Source organism: Podarcis liolepis (assembly GCF_965112155.1).
Source record: "Podarcis liolepis genome assembly, chromosome: 11".
Taxonomy (NCBI): domain Eukaryota; kingdom Metazoa; phylum Chordata; class Lepidosauria; order Squamata; family Lacertidae; genus Podarcis; species Podarcis liolepis.
The window spans coordinates 54,377,485-54,399,603 of NC_139565.1; the positions used below are offsets into that span (position 1 = coordinate 54,377,485).

The 22,119-nt window shown below is 44.0% G+C and overlaps 1 protein-coding gene across 1 annotated transcript in view; it reads left to right on the top strand.

Annotated features, from left to right (window-relative positions):
- The window catches only part of MEX3C (mex-3 RNA binding family member C), a 140,306-nt gene extending 126,755 nt beyond the window's left edge, over positions 1–13,551 (top strand). The window contains exon 3 of the mRNA XM_083465824.1: positions 10,059–13,551. Coding sequence (XP_083321950.1) covers positions 10,059–11,287 — 1,229 coding nt within the window. The 3' untranslated portion in view covers positions 11,288–13,551. The remainder of the gene's footprint in view (positions 1–10,058) is intronic.
- The last annotated feature ends 8,568 nt before the right edge of the window (positions 13,552–22,119 follow it).

Here is a 22,119-nt window from a genome sequence, read left to right on the forward strand (position 1 = left end):
TGTCAGCAAGAGAGGTGAGAGGGCAAGTGGAACAGCCGACTTCTGAACTGCCAAGTGTTCCAGACGAGAGGCTGACGGGTAAGCACGAGTTTTCTTGTTTCAGTTCCTTATTCTTCAAAGACCAGCACTTGCAGTGACGTAGGCAGCACTTCCTTAATTTGGTGCCTCTCTTCCATGTAAAGAGGAATAACCAAGTTGAAGGAAACAGGTGGGCTTGACTGCTAAGAAGAGCTGTACATTTCAGCAGGCAGCGTGACGTTGCCACACATGTGCAAGCAGGCATAGACTCCTGGAGATTAAAGCAAGGACTGAGATAGGCTCAGCTGGGCTGCTTGGAGAGTTTCTGTCATGTCCTTGCTGTGCCTGAGGACATCACCTCTTGACACTGAGATGCCCTTTCTTTGAATAGGAAATAATTTCTTGGTTGTTTAGCAGCAAGCTTATTTCCACACTCAGCTGCCTTGCAAATATCCTGAATGGTAGTTAATTGCCGTATTTTTTGCTGTATAAGACTCACTTTTTCCCTCCTAAAAAGTAAGGGGAAATGTGTGTGCATCTTATGGAGCGAATGCAGGCTGCACAGCTATCACAGAAGCCAGAACAGCAAGAGGGATTGCTGCTTTCACTGAGCAGCAATCCCTCTTGCTCTTCTGGCTTCTGAGATTCAGAATATTTTTTTTTTTGTTTTCCTCCTCCAAAAACTAGGTGCGTCTGGTGGTCTGGTGCGTCTTATGGAGCGAAAAATACAGTAATCCATTATACTTTTGGTAAGCGTTGCTCCAAAATTGCTCATCTTAGTGCAGTTTTTTTTAAAAAAAGGAAATTCTGGTTTAGAAAGATTTTGGTTGTTTTAATTGTTGCTTAGCTTTTGGGTTTGTAGGGTTGTATTCAAAAGATATTGGGATATACAGTGGTACCTCTGGTTACGTACTTAATTCGTTCCGGAGGTCCGTTCTTAACCTGAAACTGTTCTTAACCTGAAGCACCACTTTAGCTAATGGGGCCTCCTGCTGCCACTGCGCCGCTGGAGCACGATTTCTGTTCTCATCCTGAAGCAAAGTTCTTAACCTGAATCACTATTTCTGGGTTAGCGGAGTCTGTAACCTGAAGCGTATGTAACCTGAAGCGTGTGTAACCCGAGGTACCACTGTACTCTTCAGAAGGAAGCAATGAGTTAGATCAAGGCGGTCCACTTTTCATACCTGCAGGCCACACACTACCTTGTTGCACAAAGTGGGGAGCCAGACCAAAAGGGGGTGGGACCCCACCCTTGTGCTGCCTTCTCAAAGCCAGCTAAGCGAGGTGTCAGGCTTTAGGAAGGAGGCACAAGGCTCTGGCAGGGTTCTGAAGTCTTCCCACCTCCTTTGGCGCCTTACCAGGCTGTGGGAAGGTAGCACAAGGGCCACATGTTGGACCACACTGAGTTAGATAATGCAAAATGCATTTTTGTGTTCTCAGCCACTTTTAAAATGTGGTCATTTGTAAGGGAAATAAGTAAGTTATAATAGAAGGAGTGTAATAACTTAGGCACAGGCAACGAGTCTGTAGAGAAACATTTCTGAAAATCAGTGAAGATTCAGTAACATTTCATTCTGCGGTGGAGGAGAGACAAACAGATGGAAGAAACATCAACTTTGTTCTCGTCTGACCCCAAACCTGCCATGTTTGATTTTGAGTAGATCTTTCCTTGGCTACATAGTATTCAAAAATATTTATTTTTGGTGTATTATAATTTGTTTCTATGATGTGATGTCTAAATAGAAGGTGTCATTTCTAGAGTTCCTCTAGTTGCATAGCAGCCAGTTATTTGCTTTCTATATTTCCAGGAATAATTCTTTCTATGCTTGATACAGGGGTCAGAGATATTGGCATGCCTTGGTACCCAGCCAAGGTCTTCCTGTCGTTGCCCTATCCCTCCCCTCCAGAGAGAGGGATTCCTCGCCCCCAAACATGCAAATAATATGGAATTATAACAAGAATAGGTTTTAGATAACATGGCGGTCAAGCTTAGAGTAGGGAATTTTAGCACCCGACTCCGCGATAGATGGCTATTGCCAGTTATCCAAGCTGACTTGAGTCCCATCAGGGGGGAAAGCAGAGTATAAATAAATTTATCATCATCTTCATCATCTACTATGCCCCATCTCCTTGTATTTTCTCTTTCGATCATCCTCTGCTTCCATTGACAGCCCCATTAAATGTCAAAATCTTTTGAAAGCATCTATGTTGAAAGCTGAGTTTATGTAAAAGAAATGCATGCAAATATGCTTAGCTAAAATAATGTATTCTAACACAGAGTTTGCACTTTCCTGGCAAATAAAATAACATTTGTGTGCTGCATGCATCCTACCCACAATACCAGAGAGAGAGAGAGAGAGAGAGAGCGCGAGCGAGCGCGCAGGATCAGCTCAACAGATGCAGAAAGTATCAACTAGCTGACTTGAAGGATAAATCTATTATTATGGAAATATAACCCAGGATACATGTAGAAAAGTTTAAAACTACAAATACAGTGGTGCCCCGCAAGACGAATGCCTCACAAGACGGAAAACCCGCTAGACGAAAGGGTTTTCCGTTTTTGAGCTGCTTCGCAAGACGATTTTCCCTATGGGCTTGCTTTGCAAGACGAAAACGTCTTGCGAGTGTTCCGATTTTTTTTCGCTCCCCCCCTTTTTCTAAGCCGCTAATAGCCTTTTAGCCGCTAATCCACTAAGCCTTTAATAGCCGCTAAGCCTTTAATAGCCGCTAAACCGCTAATAGCGCTAAGCCGCTAAGCCGCTAATAGGGTTGCTTCGCAAGACGAAAAAACCGCTAGACGAAGAGACTCGCGGAACGGATTAATTTCGTCTTGCGAGGCACCACTGTAATGCACAGATATGGGGGGAGTGAGGGGAGAGGAGTGGTGAACCTACTCAAAATCATGATAGGAGCAACCTCAATTATTGCAAGCAGCTCCCAGTATTAAATTTTCCTAGTGAGGTGAAGCGCTTGATAATAAGCATCTGTCAAGGAAATACTGCTCCAGCCCTAAGGAATGTATAAAAGAAACTCGGCCAGAAAGAGGGGTGGGCACATCCCATTAATATTAGCAGCAGCAAAAAGCACCTCGCTTGGCACAGTAACCTTTTGGACATGGCTTTGAGAGAGGGCAAAAAGATAAATCCATTGAGAGTGAGGGCAGTCCTGCTATGTTCCATCTCAGCCACACCAGCATGTTGTCAACTTTGGCACCATCTTCCTCACTATACGATACCCACTAGGCAATGATCATCAATGAGATTATTGCCAGGAAGAAGACTCTGTTTACTTACTCATTTTGAGGATTTATAGCCCAACTTTTAATTGAGTGGATTAAATTGAATGTTGTTGTTTTTAATGGCATTGAAGGAGACTAGTAAAAAGCAGCGGACTGAATGGCAATAAGCAGGGTTTTTTTATAAAGAATGTTCACAGCACTTTGGGGGAGAGGAAGGTGCTATTTAGCTCTGTTCCCAAAGCAACATTTTCTCCCTGAGCATGAAGCTGGCAAACAATAAGGACCGCCCTAGTATGTAATTTGGCCAAGCTTTTACCTGTTTGTACCAGTGGTGGTAGAAGAGAGCTGGAAACAAAAGGCTCACAACTATTTTAAGACACTATTAGGGGTGCAAACAGTCTTGCAAAACTTAGGAGATAGATTGGAGGAAGAGATATAGGCAGAAAGAGAACTGATTTAGGGAATAGGAGCCTGCTCTATCTTATTCTCCCCGACCCCCAAAACCCCAATTTCCCTTCAAGTATTGCTCTTGGAAATTATTATCTCCAGGCGTCTGCTGGCTAGGGACTACTTAGAAGTGAAGGAAAATAATAAGAAAAACCTATTGGACCAGGTCAGTGGCCCATCTAATCCAGCACCCTGTTGTCACAGTGGCCAACCTGGTGCCTTTGTGAAGCCTGCAAGCAGGATCTTAGCACAAGAGTACTCTTACCTGTAGTTTCCATCAACTGGTACTTCTGTATGGCTTCCAGAGTTCCCACCTCTGAAATGAATTCTGGAATTCTGCTCTGGGAAACCTTGGCTCAAAGAGAAGGTGGAGGAAACAGCAAGATAGTACAGTGGTACCCCGGGTTAAGAACTTGATTCGTTCCGGAGGTCTGTTCTTAACCTGAAACTGTTCTTAACCTGAAGTACCACTTTAGCTAATGGGGCCTCCTGCTGCCGCCACGCGATTTCTGTTCTCATCCTGAAGCAAAGTTCTTAACCCGAGGTACTATTTCTGGGTTAGCGGAGTCTGTAACCTGAAGCATCTGTAACCCGAGGTACCACTGTACCAGCTAGCACCGTGGTATCTACAGCTGGACAATCAGATCACATTTTAGATCTTATTCCACCTACAGTGGTTGCTTATTTGCTTCTGACCACTTTAATGCCAGTGTTAACCTTTAAAGCCCCTACCAACCTAGGTTACCTCAAGGACTATCTATTTCTGTGTAAAGGTGCATGGTTTTAAAAAAATAAATGTCAGAGGACATCTCCCTTTCTATTACAGTGTTAGTCAGGCAGGTACAAGACACAGGATCTTCTGAAAGCACCAAAACTATGAGATGCCCTTCTTGTGGAGATTCATCTACTCATAAACTTTTCATCACAAGCTTTTAATGCTTAACAATTTGCTGCTTTTAGGGATTGTTATGGACTGCCGCTTCTAACGTGATTTTGTAATAGTGCTGCTATTTTTAGTACTTTATCAGCTGTAATTGTATTCTACAGAAAGGTAGAATATAATTAAAATTAATAATACTGAGGGGTCTGCTTTTTGCCCTCATCAGCAGCCTAGACACCATTCACTGAGCCATCTTCCAGAGGAATCTGGGGCCCTGGATCTTGCTGCATGTCATACTGGACTGCTGCAGTGGGGAGAAGCAGCACTGGTCTTGGAAGGAAACCCAGGTCTGTTTTACCACCTGAGAAGGCTAAAAGTAAATAAGAGTCTGTCTTGCTTCTTCTCCAAACTTCTGGAGACTCTGGAAAAAGGGGAAGCTGGTAATGGTGATCTGGAAAGAGGGATTTGCCAAGCATTCAGGGCGTGGACACATATTTCCGTACACAACCTCCTTATCTCACACACTGCTGCAGGAGCACCACAGATCCACCCAAGCAAATCAGACCAAAACTTATGCGTCACAGAGCATCGTACGTATAATGCCAGCCACAGTTGGAAACAAAATGAAAGACTTTATTTGTCTGTGGGTCCTATCCAAGTGGGTCCTATATCCGTGACGGGGTGAGTTCCCGTTGCTCGGTCCCTGCTCCTGTCAACCTAGCAGTTCGAAAGCACGTCAAAGTGCAAGTAGATAAACAGGTACCCCTCCAGCAGGAAGGTAAACGGCGTTTCCGTGCGCTACTCTGGTTCACCAGAAGCGGCTTAGTTATGCTGGCCCCATGACCCAGAAGCTGTACGCCGGCTCCCTTGTCCAGTAAAGCGAGATGAGTCCCGCAACCCCAGAGTCGGTCACGGGGTCCCTTTACCTTTACCTTACCTATCCAAGTGACTCTTACAAGGTTCCCAGAAAGCTACTTAAAGCAAACAGCTTCAAGCTGACCCAATCACATAGTCAAGCCACGTGAAGCAGAAAAGCTAACAAAAGTAGTCTGGATCAACAGTCAATCTGAGTAGAGAAATTCTTGTCCAATTCTAATTAGTGGTCAGTGGTGAAAAATGAGCCTATGCTAACTCCCTGGGCAATGGAACTTCCTGAGCAGTTGCATTGGAAGGCAGACTGCAATATAGTTTGCAGGCTGCTGAACATGGGACTAGGTTTATTTTTATTCACAAGTATGGTGATGGAATATTTCACCTAGCAAATAACTAGTCAGCTCCATTTGTGGAGGGGGTTCTCCAACAAATTCTACGGTCAGAAAGGGCAGCAGTGGTGCATAATGAGTATCATGGTCTTTCTGGGAAAGGGCAATGATTAGTTCTCCTGGTTCTATGAGGGATTTGGCACTGAGTAACTAAAGAGAGTTTTCACATACACACGCACACCAGAGAGTAGACAAAAGGTCTTACAAATAGAGGTTGATCGAACCAGAACCCTGACATCTCTTAACTGCACATGGCCAAAGACATTGTTATCTTATTACCTGAGAAAAAAATTCCAGGGCTGTGATTCAGGGAGAGCGGGGTACAAGACTTGTAATGTAAAAATCAGCAAAATGTTAAAAAGCAAACCATATATATCTCTTTCACCTGGAAACTTAGTGAATCATGTGTTCCATCATATTCCACGCCAATTTCATAATGCAGAAATCTCAAAAGGCTCTGTACCACCCACCCTTAGATTATGAAATCTACATTGAGACCATCCAAGATGGGTGCAATAGGCACACATCTTGAATTCTCTACAGTCTCTCTCCCTCTCCTTCCGCAGTAGGTAATGGGCACAGCTTCTGTCTTAAGCAGGTCGAGAGGTTATAACTGTTAGTGTCCTCCCCCCTTAACTATGTCATCAACACATCACACGGATATTCAAGGATAAAAGGGAAAGGACCATAGGGCTTGCACAAAGTGCACCTTGCAGCATGCAAGCTCCAAGCTCTCCCCACCCCCTTCAAAGATGCAGTGAGAGATTGACCTTGGAGGACATGCACCCTCTGGTCCAAACACCCAGTGGCCCAATTCCCTCCTTCCTGAAGCATTGTTTTAGCTACAAGGGGAATGGCCCATTCACAAGTTGCAAGAGGAGCAGAGGCTTTGCCTTGGGAATGCACTTCCTCTGAGCCCAATACTTCACTCTCCTTTTCCACCCATGAAATGCCCACATATCCCAGTTTGTGGTACATTTAGGCATAGTGGTATATATTTTGCATGTACATACTGAAGAAAATTACAGCAGCTCTGCACTCCAGTCCTGAAAACTATCTTTGTTTATTCCCTCCATCCTTCTGCACATACCTGGGTGACTTGACTTGGGCATCCTCAATGTGATCTTTCACCTATAGAAATAAGAGGAATAATGAAAGGGGGGTGGTAAAGTATCAATTTTTTTAAAAAAAACCACTTGAGAGAAGGACTGCCAAGCTTTTGCTTTTACTAAAATTGTTCATTTTTGTTTAGAACGATGGAAATATTCAACTCGCAGGCAGGCATATCTGTACATAAATCTTGGTGACTACATTGAAACACAATGTAGTCTTTCGGTGTTCCGCATCCAGAACTGAGCATGTAGTTCAAGGCCTCAGATAAGAAAAAACAACTTCCCATGGGTGGATGTCAGTTTGTTTGTACATACAGTTACACCACCTTGTACCAGTAAATAGGGAATCACCTATGTAGTGTGGTAGTTCGTTCTCATAGTTGTAGATCAGTAGCCCTAGGTTTATTCATGAACTGTGTGTATTCTTTAACATCTGTTTGAGCGTGTACAATATCTTGCTAACAAATCAGCACTGCACAGTTTAACTCAGTTTTTCCAAGCATCAGATCTATTCTGTCATCACAACAGAAAATGCATGTGGCAATCTCTCACATGTCCAGGGATTAGGAAACAAGGTGTGGGAGATTGTAAGTTTCCCTCCTTTATAGCTTTGGGCCTCAGCATCCAGGACAGTCTGTTAGAAGCATAAAATGTACCAGTAACTCACCCTAGCTTAATACTTTTACCAGGCTATTAGATGGCATGTTGAAGGCGTGATTTAATGGAGAAGACAAGGAAGGCAGCAGACACGAAGGTCAGCCAGTGGAACTACAGAAGAAGGTTAATGGCCTCTGTTTTGGCCTGGCTGCCTTTACAGTAGTCTATTGCATCTGTATCTTGCTACCAGTTCCTTACAAGCTAAACTCATTTAGCATTGATTGATGACGCATTCAGAAGTTTCAGGTGTCGGAGGCTGCGGCTTCCTCTCGATTGCTGTTTCTTTCCAAATAACAAAGGAGAGATTGACCTTGGAGTCTGTAGAGTCAGCTTTCCTGTAAAAGTCACTTTAAGGAAAAACTTTTTAACGGTCTCATTGTGTTGGCTTTTCACATAATAGATCGGGACTTGGCATTTTTCAGTGACGTTCCAAACCGCATGCATTTCTCTTGATGAGAAACCTAAAGCCACTAAATAGGGTGTCTTCGGCTCGGGAGGCTTAATTCTGTACTGTACTGTATATGCAATGTTTTAATGGTACAACCCTGCATGTGTCTACTCAGAAGTAAGTCCCATTGAGTTCAACAGAAATGTCTTGTTTTTGGCAATCTCTGTTCCGAAAATTCACAAATTCCAATTTCAAGTAAACCCTTTGCCTAACTTTTCTAAACCAAGCTAAGTGGGTAAACTTTGTGAAATATAGTGTATCCCACACTATTCACCCTGTTATATTTCTGCACACCTTGAATTTTTTACTTTTAAAAATTTATTTGCTACCTCAGTTGGAGTTGTAAAATATTAAGTTGCCCTCCAATTCTGTAAACTTCAGATGGTATTATATCCTCAGTGTATCTTAGAATAATTCTTACTGGTGATGGCAATAATGTAAAGGTGCGCAGTGATTCTAATCTCAACAATTTCCATCCAGTTCCCTTAAGAACCCCACCACATATGAAAGAAACATCCTCTGTGCTGGAAATGCACTCACTCTGTCATTACCCTATTCATTTTTGCTTAATTTTAAAGGATTTAAATGTTTTTTTGTATAGAACTTTATAATGATTTTCCTTTAAAGCAGTAGGAATTGAGATATTAGAGTTTTTTTTATGAAAATAGCTTCACCACCCCACAATAATTATTCCATCTAGCTTTTAAACCTAGCTATATTTGCTTTGCTTTCCTCAACCATTACGCTCCAATATATTTTAGATAATTATTCTTTAGAGTTCTGTAATTATGAAGTTAATTTTTCAAACCTTGTTGTCTGTTAATTTCATTTTGCCTTATAAGGTCTTCTAGCAGGTGCATTACTTGAAAACATTCAAACCACTGAATTCTATTATTCCATCTTGTGCCAATTATCAAATACTGCAAGACTTGCCATTTTTTTTGGGGGGGGGGAGAGTGATATTTAACAAAAACCCACATTTTCCTGGGCTATGAAACTGTAAATGTTATTGTTGAATATAGTTACAATATATATGCCACCAAGCAATATCTGCACTCAACTAGAACTGAACATTTTCCCAGTTAATAAGAAAAGATTATATCATATAATTAACAGAGATATCAGATGACCATCTAGCGTAGTTATACCTTTATTAACACCTTTAATAAAGACCATGTTTATTCTTTTATCAATAGTAACTCTTGAGAAGGCAGCGCCATACTATTATTGGACCAAACTTTGTTTGTTTATTAATTTCAGAGAGTCTTCTCTGGGTGTGTTTTTTGTTGCTCACTCATATGTGGTTATGTTGCTTTTTCTGCTTCTGTTGGCCTTATATGGGTTTTACTCATTTTATTGTAAACAGCTTTGATATTCTTTGATGAAAAGCAGCATATTGAAGAAAATTAAATCTCTTGTTCAGTTAAATAACCTTCATGTAGCTTCTGTTTAATTGCTATATACGGAATGGAATGAAACTGTCTGCTGCACCATTGATCAATGTGTTTTTGGCTTCAGCTAATTACTTGGAAAAGATTTCTTTGAAAACCTAAGTGCACTGGCTTTGGAGGTTGTTCCTCACTCCGCGGAGGAACAGAACAAATACAGAAGTCAACAACTTTTATTAGCTTAAGACAATGATTTGGAAGAGGCTTGTAAATAGTCACTAGCCAGGCAAGGAGGCTTTTCAAAAAGTTAGCTGTCTTTTTCAAATTGCAGTTTGGTATGGATGGGTAGGTTGCTAAAGGTTTCTGTGAGTTTAGTTACTTTGTGACTTAACTGCCATGCTTCCTAAGCACTTGTTCTCAATAGCAACCTTCTTTAATTGGGTAATTGCTGTTTTCACTGTAATGGTGTGATTTTGCACTGACCTAACGGTGGGGAAAGGGAGATGTTGAGGATCAGAGTGTCAGCACAAAGCGATTTTTGCTTCTTGCATCGTTTTCCATTCAAGATTCTTCACTAAAGCACTGTTATTTGTGCTTTCTCCACGCAGGTTGCAAAATAAAGGCATTGAGAGCCAAGACAAATACCTACATCAAGACCCCTGTCCGCGGAGAAGAACCCATTTTTGTCGTCACTGGGCGCAAAGAAGATGTAGCCATGGCCAAAAGGGAAATTCTTTCTGCTGCTGAACACTTCTCCATGATTAGAGCTTCACGCAACAAAAATGGCCCAGCGCTGGGAGGGCTGTCTTGTAACCCCAACCTACCAGGCCAAACTACAGTCCAGGTCAGGGTGCCTTACCGTGTCGTGGGGCTGGTGGTTGGCCCCAAAGGCGCTACAATCAAGCGGATCCAGCAGCAGACCCACACCTACATAGTTACTCCCAGTAGAGACAAGGAGCCAGTCTTTGAGGTTACCGGTATGCCTGAAAACGTAGATCGTGCTCGCGAAGAGATAGAAATGCACATCGCCATGCGCACTGGAAACTACATTGAACTGAACGAAGAAAACGATTTCCATTATAACGGTACGGACGTGAGCTTTGAAGGAGGGAACCTGGGGTCTGCCTGGCTTACTTCCAACCCAGTACCTCCTCCAAGCCGCACTAGGATGATTTCTAATTACAGAAACGACAGCTCCAGTTCTTTAGGAAGCGGCTCCACTGATTCCTACTTTGGAAGCAATAGGCTGGCTGACTTCAGCCCCACAAGTCCATTCAGCACAGGCAACTTTTGGTTTGGAGAAACGTTGCCTTCTGTAGGTGCGGAGGACATTGCAGTTGACTCTCCTGCGTACGACTCCTTGCCGACGCCTTCTCAAACCATCTGGACACCCTTTGAACCCGTTAACCCGCTCTCCAGTTTTGGTAACGAACCTGCTAGTAACGTGAAGGCTCCACGGAGAGGGAGTCAGCCATCCACTCCTCGCCTGTCGCCTACATTTCCCGAAACCTTGGAACATCCGCTGGCAAGGAGAGTCCGAAGCGATCCACCCAGTACAGTCAGCCAAGTTGGCCTTCCGATCTACATCCCTGCTTTTTCCAATGGTACCAACAGCTACTCTTCTTCCAATGGTGGCTCCACATCTAGTTCCCCTCCAGAGTTGAGAAGAAAGCATGACTGCGTGATATGCTTTGAGAACGAAGTAATTGCTGCCCTGGTTCCGTGTGGCCACAACCTATTCTGCATGGAATGTGCCAACAAGATCTGTGAAAAAGACGTACCCACGTGTCCAGTTTGCCAGACAGCTGTTACTCAGGCGATTCAAATTCACTCTTAAATATATAGAGATATTATATATGGACTTTTTAAACTCTTAATGGCTTGGATGTAATGGTACCCCCTAAGTAAACTTATAATGAACTCAGACTGTTATTGGGCTTTCTTGAGATTAGGCTAATGTTGTTTGAAAGGCATGTACTCTCTTTTTTTCTTTTTCTTTTTTGGAAAAGGTCTGTACAGTTTAACACTAAGCCTAGCCAGTCTTTGTCCATTTTGGTTGCAGCTGTGGCACCTGTAGCAAAGTTCTGGAATGAAGTTGTGAGGCGATAGGAGGGTCAGGAACAGTTTCAGAACAGAATGGAGCATGAGGCTTCGCAGGTCATGACAGCAAAAGCCTGACACAGCCCTGAATGTAGAAACTGTCGGTTTATAAGAGGGAAGGGTACAAAGGATTATCAATGTATCAAACACACTTCCAAAGCTGCCTTCTTTACACTGCCAGTTTTTCAAAACAGGTTTGGGGGCGCTTCCTCCCCCCCCCCCCACTTTACAACATAGGCTTAACTTACCTAATGTTGCAAATAATTTTATGATGCACAATTTGATTTCCTGGCATTCAGCAAGTAGCGTAGCGGTAACTTTTATTAATGTGATCATTGTTCATAAGGGGACAGAGGACAGGGCAAAATGGCATGAGTTGACCGCCACCTCCTCCAATATGCAAATGGGGCATCTTAAGAGAATCAGGAATGTGCGGGTCTTCCCTTGCTGAAGCGTGGGAAAGTCTGCCTTGCCTCAATCAGTGCTAAGGGATGCGGGGGGGGGGGGCTCCCAGCACAAGCAGAGAGTCCGTCCCCTTCCACAAGTGGCTGGCCTCCCCATTCATTTCAAGGGAGGGAGTCAGTCTAGCCTTTTGTATCCATAGATTGGCTCACCCCGTTGAGAGTAGGGGGGACCCCTCTGCTTGCACCGGAGCTCTCTGTGTTCGACCTACACCACACATGGAATCCATGTGAAGAGCTGTGGTGTTGCGAGCAGCCCACCAAATGTCCCTTCCTTCCCCCTCCCACCTCCCTCCCCCCCCCATCTGCTTCAGAGGAGGCGTGTCTGGTGGACGGACAGCTGTCAGGTCATGGCACCCTTTGTATCTGATAGCGAGGATGCTAACATTCCATTGGCTAGTTTGATCAAGCTGTTCTTAAATTAACTATTTTAGAGAATATCAGAGTTCAAAAAATGTGAATCATTTTTATGTTTCAACCATAACTTGCACATTATGTGAAGCATGTATTTTATTTTTAGTAATGTAAAAGGGGGGGACGACGACGACAGAGAAGCAGTCACATTCATGCTCTTGTATCATTCATGAGAGCAGCTGCGACTGTGGCCCAGCGAGGGGTTTATCTCATTTCAAAGCCACCCATCTTCCCCTTTGCAAGTCAATACGAGCTTCTCCCTGTTCCTTTCCTTTGTGTTTTCTTTACATTTCAACCTGTGGATGTTTTCTTGCTTCTTCATACTCAGAATGTTCCCAAATCTGTGCTGGCATTTGAAAAAAAGAACACTCAGAAGTTCTGGTGGATTTCTTTATTTTTTTATTTCTATCTTTTCTTTTCCTTTTGGAGCAATACCTTCCCGAGTTGAAACAAACAGGTTCCCCGCTCCCCTCAGTATAGCAAATTCTATGTGTATTGAACTAGTAAATATACAGAAATCTTTATTTTTTATTTCCACTTGAAAGGGTTACATTTCGTATTAAAAGAAAAAGTTTACAGATAACGGTTTTTATTTTATGATTTTTTTCAGTATAAAAGTTGCCTTGATGGCATATTATTATTATAATATTATTATATTATGAAATGCATAACTTTAACGCTAACAGCTTGTAGGATAGTTTAAATGTCAGTATTGAAACCTTAACCTTTAGCTGCAGTCTTGTAGATACGAACAATCTCGTTCACCGAGCATGTATTTTGTACTCTTGCATTGTACACTGCAACTATAAGCCAAGGAGTCGACAGACATTAGGTGCGTGTACCGTTTCTATAAACCACAGACTCAAGAATGACAAAGCTCTCAATATAGTTTAGTATTTGCTAATTTTACTACACTCTTTTTGTTATGTATATGTAGGGAGGTCATAGGGATTATAAATTCAATTTGAGTAAATTTAAAAAAAAACAAAACCATATATTTTATGATAAAGGGCCTTTAACTTATGGTGGCCAAAGCACTGATATTATATATTTGCTGTAAAGAGAATTATAAGAGTTTTATTTTTCTGATATTAAAAGTTACTTAATAAAGACTTGTTTCCATTAACTTGAATGTTTTCTTGACTTCACTCTTTTCATGGTTTGCATGTTGCCTCATGTTAAAGGACATATTAGTAACCTGTAACTGAAGAGTTCATGGAGGGTAACTGGTTAACTGAGAAGAAAACAAGGGAGGCAAACAAAGAAAACATCTCCAGCTTACACTGTTACCTTGTGTGCACACAAGGGCCATATACCTCCCACTGCCAAGGTCAGCCGAAGACATATTGGCACTCAGGTGAACCACAAAATGGTGCCTCCTGCCAGGGAAGAAGGGCTGAGTGAAGATCTACATCAGAAACAAGAGGGAAATACGGATCTGCATTTGGAACACAGTGGGGTGAGACCAGTACAGTGGTACCTTGGGTTAAGTACTTAATTTGTTCCGGAGGTCCGTTCTTAACCTGAAACTGTTCTTAACCTGAAGCACCACTTTAGCTAATGGGGCCTCCTGCCGCCGCTGCTGCACAATTTCTGTTCTCATCCTGAAGCAAAGTTCTTAACCCGAGGTACTATTTCTGGGTTAGCAAAGTCTGTAACCTGAAGCGTATGTAACCCGAGGTACCACTGTAGTGCCTATTCACCAAGAGGTCTTCAAGGTGCCTGCTGCAGCCATTGCTGCCACCATGGCAGCAGCGGCAGTAGGCAATACATTCCTTGGAGGTGGCAGGAGCTGCTGCCACTGTGGATCCTGCCGCCTGAGGCGGTCACCTTGCCTCATGGATGGGCCGGCCCTGCCAAATGCCCTCAGAATAGAAAACCAGGTGGCACTCGTTGCTCCAAGGTGGAAAGCAGACTTACCCACTTTATAATATTGCCAGGAAACTGATTTCTTTTCTCGCACAACGGACCTGGTACAGCCAGCTATCTCAACAATGTGTTTGAACCATAGCTGGGTGGATTGTGCAAAGGAAGCATTGTTGTGGAAGACCGTCGCCATTTTGGTGTGGGATTCAGTCATATTATCAGCAAATTCAGGCTGTCCAATCATAGTTTGGGAGGGCTTGCGCAAGAAACCCACTTTTCCCGAAGACTGGAAATTTTTGTGAGAAGGAAATGGATAGGGAAAGCAGTGGTCAGTGTGAAATGGTCTGGCTTCAACACAATAAGGCTTCAACCAGTGTTGGCTAGGGTTACACTCCCCTTGAAGACTCAGGTTTGTAGTTTGAATGTTCTGGATTTCTCCAGCTTTCAGTGCTGGCCAGGAATGCACAATTACAACTCGTGCAGCAACGAGTTTCCTTTCCTTGCAATGTTGGGTATGGCCATGGCTATGCATGCCTTAGTTACATCCTACCTGGACTACTGTAATGTGCTCTTAAATGGGACTTCCTTTGCAAAGTGTTCTTCAGCTGGTCCAGAATGCTGTATCCAGATTGCGAAGATCCTCAGTTGAGCATCGTTTCTCACTCCCATCAATATCGGAGACACATTTTGTGGTGACACACAAGATCTGCAAGTGACCTGATTTTCATTTTCTCCCAAGACTTATTTTCCCTGTGTATGTGTTGTGGCATGTGCAGATGAGCAACGCATTTCAAACAGGACTTGGGAAATCACTCAGATGTTCATGAATTGCCATATTTGATACTGCTGCTGCTAAGGCAACGCACAGCTCTCTTTTGTAACAGCTTATATTCAAAGCAGTTGAGACTAATTACCTTTTAGCAACGTTTTGCTTTATCTCAGCTGTGGAAGAGGAATATTAAGTCAGATTCAAGTTCTTTCAGGCTTTTAAAACTGCAAACTGGAGAAACATGTCTTTGCATGCGTACATTGTCTTTTTCCAAAGAAAAGGCAACTGATCTAGACTAACAAAATCTACCAGCTGCTCCATACTCATTACGTATTAAATTTCTATACAGCCCTTCATGCAAGGATCACAGAGCGGTTTATAATAAAACAACACAAAAATACACAAAGTAATAAACAAAAACAATGCAGTTGCACACACACATTTTAAAAGGATATAGATAGTTGAATGAATGAACGACCTAGGAGAAGGGATTTGTCTAGAGATGACTCACTCGTGTAGGTAGAAACCAGTGTATAGGAAATTGTATCTGATAGTTGTCATGTGTGTGTTTGTGCATATTTGTTGGAATGTTGACAGTGCAATGCTCTGTCTCCTCGCAAGTAAGTCCCCTGAGTCGTGTGGTTTAGGGTGCTTTTGACACAAAAAAATTGTTGTGGAATCATTTGTGTGTGCACATTTGTGGGGGGGAGACCATAACAAAAAGTTATCCCATATCCCCCCCCACACACACACTTGATTCAGATTTACCATTTTTTGTTTTTATATACTTACTGGATTTTTAGCCCCAAATAGCTGTAGGGCACCAGGGTGGTGTGCTAGACCTTTGATTTACTCATGCCTGGACACAGCAGAATGGACTCTCTTCAGAGGCAGCTTCCCTGGGGGGCATTTGAATGAATTGCACAGAGTTGCATGCAGCAGGCTCTCTTCAACACAGGGCATTGTGTGTGTGTGTGTGTGTGTGTGTGTGTGTGTTTACAATATACTGGAAGGGCTGAAGCATATGGGATTCGGCATAATTTAGGTTCAAATCGGGTGGCGCTGTGGGTTAAACCACAGAGCCTAGGATTTGCCGATCAGAAGGTCGGCGGTTCGAATCACTGCGGCGGGGTGAGCTCCCGTTGCTCAGTCCCTGCTCCTGCCAACCTAGCAGTTCAAAAGCACGTCAAAGTGCAAGTAGATAAGTAGGTACCGCTCCAGCGGGAAGGTAAATGGCGTTTCCATGCGCTGCTCTGGTTCGCCAGAAGCGGCTTAGTCATGCTGGCCACATGACCCGGAAGCTGTACGCCGGCTCCCTCGGCCAATAAAGCGAGATGAGCGCCGCAACTCCAGAGTCGGTCACGGCTGGACCTCATGGTCAGGGGTCCCTTTACCTTTACCTAGGTTCAAATCTGGCTGCAGGGACCTTTGATCTGTGATTGGAGCCACAGCAGTGCTGAGGTATAGTGGTACCTTGGGTTAGAAACGCTTTGGGTTACAAACACTTTGGGTTACAAACTCCGCTAACCCGGAAGTAGTACCTCGAGTTGAGAACTTTGTCCCAGGATGAGAACACAAATCATGCGCCAGTGGTGCAGCAGCGGCAGGAGGCCCCATTAGCGAAAGCGTGCCTCAGGTTAAGAACTGTTTCGGGTTAAGAACAGACCTCCAGAATGAATTAAGTACCACTGTACTTCAAACCTTTTCCTCTATGACATTTCCTGGGTCTAAATCCTGCTCTTCCACCCCCCAGCTACTATTTCCCCAGCTGGAAGGGACGGTGGAGAGCAATACAGACAGTACCTATTTTGTTCCTTGCCACTTGGCGCAGCCTCTTTTAAAAACCTGTTAGTGCAAGTTGTTCTTCTTCAGGTTTCAGTTGACTATCCCTCAGCTGCAGAAGTGCCAAATCCAATTACACCTTTCCATTCACAGAAAGGCTTTTGATCCAGAGACTAATGGAAGAGGATTTCCACCAATTTACCCTATAGGCCTTCCGCCCCCCCCCCATCTGCTCCAGGACCAGGGGGGCTGGGGACCCTTCCAGTTCTGCACTGAAGGCGTTGGGGGAGGGTGTTAGGGGAAATATAAATTGGCAAAAGTCACCTCCCCTGGCTTGTTATCGGAGACCCATTACCTGAAAATATTGGGAATCCATTGCATACCTGCAATTTCAGGTTGTGCTGTTATAGCTTATTGGGCGCAAGAAGCCCACTTGCTCCAAAGGAACGGACCTTATGTGATAAGGAAAAGGGATGACGTCATCTAAACTCCCCACAAGCGAAGAATTAATACTTGCATCCAACATCATCTAATCTCTCCAGAAACAAATGTTTATGACTCCTCAAAGTCCACTCTTCTGCGTACCAAAGGATTCTCCTTTTGTAAAAGGGCACAATTGCATCGTTTCTCTAGTGCCCATGCAGGCAAATGAAGAATAAGGCCTTATGCCTTTAATGCGGTTGGAGGATGGATGGCAGCTAATGGATTGAGATTGAATCCTGACAAGAAGTACTGTTTTGGGGGGACAGGGCGGGTGGGTGTGGGGAACTCCCTGGTCCTGAATGGAGTAACTGTGCCCCTGAAGGACCAGGTGCGCAGCCTAGGAGTCATTTTGGACTCACAGCTGTCCATGGAGGTGCTAGTTAAGTCTGTGTCCAGGGCAGCTGTCTACCAGCTCCATCTAGTACGCAGGATGAGACCCTACCTGCCCATGGACTGTCTTGCCAGAGTGGTGCATGCTCTGGTTATTTCTCGCTTGGACTACTGCAATGCACTCTGTGTGGGGCTACCTTTGAAGGTGACCTGGAAACTGCAACTAATCCAGAATGCAGCAGCTAGGCTGGTGACTGGGAGTGGCCGAGACCATATAACATGGGTCCTGAAAGACCTATATTGGCTCCCAGCACGTTTCTGAGCATAATTCAAAGTGTTGGTGCTGACCCTTAAAGCTCTAAACAGCCTTGGTCCTGTATACCTGAAGGAGCATCTCCACCCCCATCGTTCAGCCCAGACACTGAGGTCCAGCTCTGAGGGCCTTCTGGTGGTTCCCTCACTGTGAGAAGTGAGGTTACAGGGAACTAGGCAGAGGGCCTTCTTGGTAGTGGCGCCTGCCCTGTGGAATGCCCTCCCATCAGATGTCAAGGAAATAAACAACTATCTGACTTTTAGAAGACATCTGAAAGCAGCCCTGTTTAGGGAAGTTTTTAATGTTTGATATGTTAGTATGTTTTTAATATTCTGTTGGGAGCCACCCAGAGTGGCTGGAAAAAGTCAGCCAGATGGACGGGGTAATAATAATAATAGTAGTAGTAATAATAATAATAATAATAATAATAATAATAATAATAATAATAATAATAAATAATTCCACACACTACAGACCCTCAAGTCTATGGTGAACTGTTGCTCATGTATAATTGGGCAACCATATTTGAAAAAAATGTTTGAACTGAAGGCACATGCCAACTGGTTTTTTAAATCTATGGAAGGCAGATTATGCCTTTAAAGTAGATTCTCCAGCCTTCCAAGAGATTTTGTCAATGTAGTTTGCACCTCGTAGTTACAATTCCCAGCAACTCTTAAACTTACAGTGCCCAGAATTATTTGAAGCAGGAAATGGGCTTTGACTGTGCTTTAAAGGTCTAATAGGTCTAATATTTCCTAAAAGTTATTTTCATCTGTTGTACTTCTGTCCGGCTCTTACAAAAGAGGCTTCTAGTGATCTCTTAATCCCAGTGAGTGCTACTCCTGCCTTGCTCAAGCAATTCTACAGCATCTGTAGCTTCCAGACCATTTACTATTCCCAAGGCCATAGTATTTTGAATTCAGGCAGGTGTACCTGAGGACAGAATGTACAATGAGAACCATCATACATCAGACAACTCCCATAATTGGCTAGCATGACCACATCTCCAGTCTCATGGAGTCGGAAACTGGTTTTCTTCCTATCTTGCTTTGTCCAAGCAGAGTGCTGTTCTGAGTATATTTCCTGTTAAGAATACAACCTAAGTTGGAAACGGAGATGAGTCAGCCAACTTGGGCCTTGTTTTTCAAGGTGTGGCTATTGCTGTTCCAGAAAGTCCAGCGTCCTTGAAAACAGTCCATGGGATAATTTCACCAGTGACTCACCTGTACTGCAAATAAAAGAGCCCAAAGGTAATAATTAATCGTATATTGCAACATCTGGATAATTGTCTGCTTTTTGTGGCTGATGTGAATGGCGGGAGGGGATCGCAAGGCTGCAAAGACTTCAGAGGCCTGCTCATTGTTAAAATTAATATTCAAGGCCTACTTGACACTGCAAATTTAAGAAGTAGCTATCTAGTACAGTGGTGCCCCGCAAGACGAATGCCTCACAAGACGGAAAACTCGCTAGACGAAAGAGTTTTCCGTTTTGGAGGTGCTTCGCAAAACAAATCTCCTATGGGCTTGCTTCGCAAGACGACAATGTCTTGCGAGTTCCTGCTGGTTTTTTTTCCTCCCCCCCCCCCTTTTCTAAGCCGCTAAGCCGCTTATCAGCTGATCCGATCAGCAGATAAGCCACTAAAAGCCGCTAATAGCGCTAATCCGCTAATCCGTCAATGGGCTTGCCTCGCAAGACGAAAAAACCGCTAGACGAAGAGAATCACAGAACGGATTCTTTTCGTCTTGCGAGGCACCACTGTATAGTACTTAGGGTGGTGAAATCTTTGCTGATGCTTGGTGGTGTCATTAGAAAATGTTTAGCTGCTCAGGAAGCGGTTGGACAGTCCAGCTTCTCTGAGGGAAGGGCACATTGTCAGTTTGGCTCGGCTGGGAAGAAAACCTCCAACACAGGCAGATTGGAAACTCAAGAGAGGACCTCAAGACCTATGGAAATGAAGAGAAAGGGAACTTCTAGGCAACACAGCGGAAGGATGAGAACACAGCAACTTGCAAAAAGGATAAGTGGAGAATGAGACTTGCCAGGTAAGGACAGGTAAGAGGGAGTGCTGAAGAAACTTCACAGCATGTAAGATGAAAAGGAGTTGCATGCTAGGGGGCAAGGAAGAGTACTTAGGAGTTTGGGCAAGAGCTAAAGCAGCAAAGGAAAGTGGGACAATGTAGGCAGTGATCTGAAAAGCAAGAACCTGAGGGAAGAAGTATGTGGTGAAGACAGGAGTGGGAGAAAGGAGGAGCTAAGAACAGAGGAATGGAGTTACGTGCTGTTAGGAAGTGAGCAAGCAAGGGAGAGTTGGAAGACTGGCAATTATGGACCAGGGAGCCAAAGCAGAATAGGGTCGCTACAATTGGAAATTCAGCCTGTCAAGGAAAGTCGGCTACGTGGGGTTTTTCACTGCAGTTTTGGGAGCTGACCACAGGTGTTTTTTTAGTGGAAGCGCTTAGATGTGCAACACACACACCCCTCTCACCAGCAGCCCAAAATACCAGCTAAGAAGCATGTAAAAATCCCAAGAAACTGAACTGCAGAACACAAGCAGTATTGATGTCTAATGGGCATGCTTGACTTCTGCTGTTTTCCCCAAGCCTTCCAAGTCTCTAATGTACATTGCCAGCCAGTGTGGTACAGTGGTCAAGAGTGTTGGACTAGGACCTGAGAGACCAGGGTTCAAATCCTTGCTCGGCCATGAAGCGCACTGGGGAACCTTGGGCCACTTACTGCCTCTCAGACTAACCAACCTCACAGGGCTGTTGTGCGGATTAAATGAGGGGGAGAACCATGTACACCTTGGAAAAAAGGTGGGATATAAATGCAATAAATTTATATTTGCATAGAAGACGTAGCCAACAGTTGGAAGAAATGGCATTTGTGCACCCAATACATTAATGTCTTGTCTTAAGGGTCATACTAGATTATTGCAAATAAAGCTCTCTTTCTTCATGAGAAAAGGACAAAGCAGACACATTTTATGAGACATTTCCTTCCAAACGTGGAAGAGTGAGGACACCTAGTGGCTACTTGCACTGTCAAGAGTTGTTTCAAGCAGCCCAATTATCATCAGAATATAAAATCTGCCCCGATGGATCACAGCAGAGCCTGCTTCTATTCTAGTACAGTGGTGCCTCGCAAGACGAAAAGAATCCGTTCTGTGATTCTCTTCGTCTAGCGGTTTTTTCGTCTTGCGAGCAAGCCCATTGACGATTAGCGGATTAGTGCTATTAGCGGCTTATCAGCTTATCGGATCAGCTGATAAGCGGCTTAGAAAAAGGGGGGGGGGAACCCCGCAGGAACTCGCAAGACATTTTCATCTTGCGAAGCAAGCCCATAGGAGATTCGTTTTGCGAAGCACCTCCAAAACGGAAAACTCTTTCGTCTAGCGAGTTTTCCGTCTTGTGAGGCATTTGTCTTGCGGGGCACCACTGTAGATGCAAGACAGATCCCAAACCCTCTGGACATCATGGTTAAACAGGAACTTCCTGGCCACCACCAGCTGGCATACGGCTCACAGGAAACTCTGGGAGACAAGCTAACCTTCACCACAGGTCTCATTGGTCCATTTCATGGCATTAATCTTGCAGCTCTTGACCAAAAGATTTTTATGTGGGCATAGGCTTTCATAATAGGGACACGGGTGGCACTGTGGGTTAAACCACAGAGCCTAGGACTTGCCGATCAGAAGGTCGGTGGTTCAAATCCCCGCGACGGGGTGAGCTCCCGTTGCTCAGTCCCTGCTCCTGCCAACGTAGCAGTTCGAAAGCACGTCAAAGTGCAAGTAGATAATTAGGTACCACTCCAGCGGGAAGGTAAACGGCGTTTCCATGCGTTGCTCTGGTTCACCAGAATCGGCTTAGTCATGCTGACCACATGACTCGGAAGCTGTACGCCGGCTCCCTTGGCCAGTAAAGTGAGATGAGCGCCGCAACCCCAGAATCAGCCACGACTGGACCTAATGGTCAGGGGTCCCTTTACCTTTTTAAGCTTCCATAACCACAAACCATCCAATGAAACATGTTTTAACTTTTTTTAAAGGTGCCCACAAGAATGCTTGTTCTTTATGTAGTCTGAGACAGACTTGACACAGCTGCACCTTTTAAGGATTTGCAAACTCATGCAATCCACAACTGCCATTTTCCCCA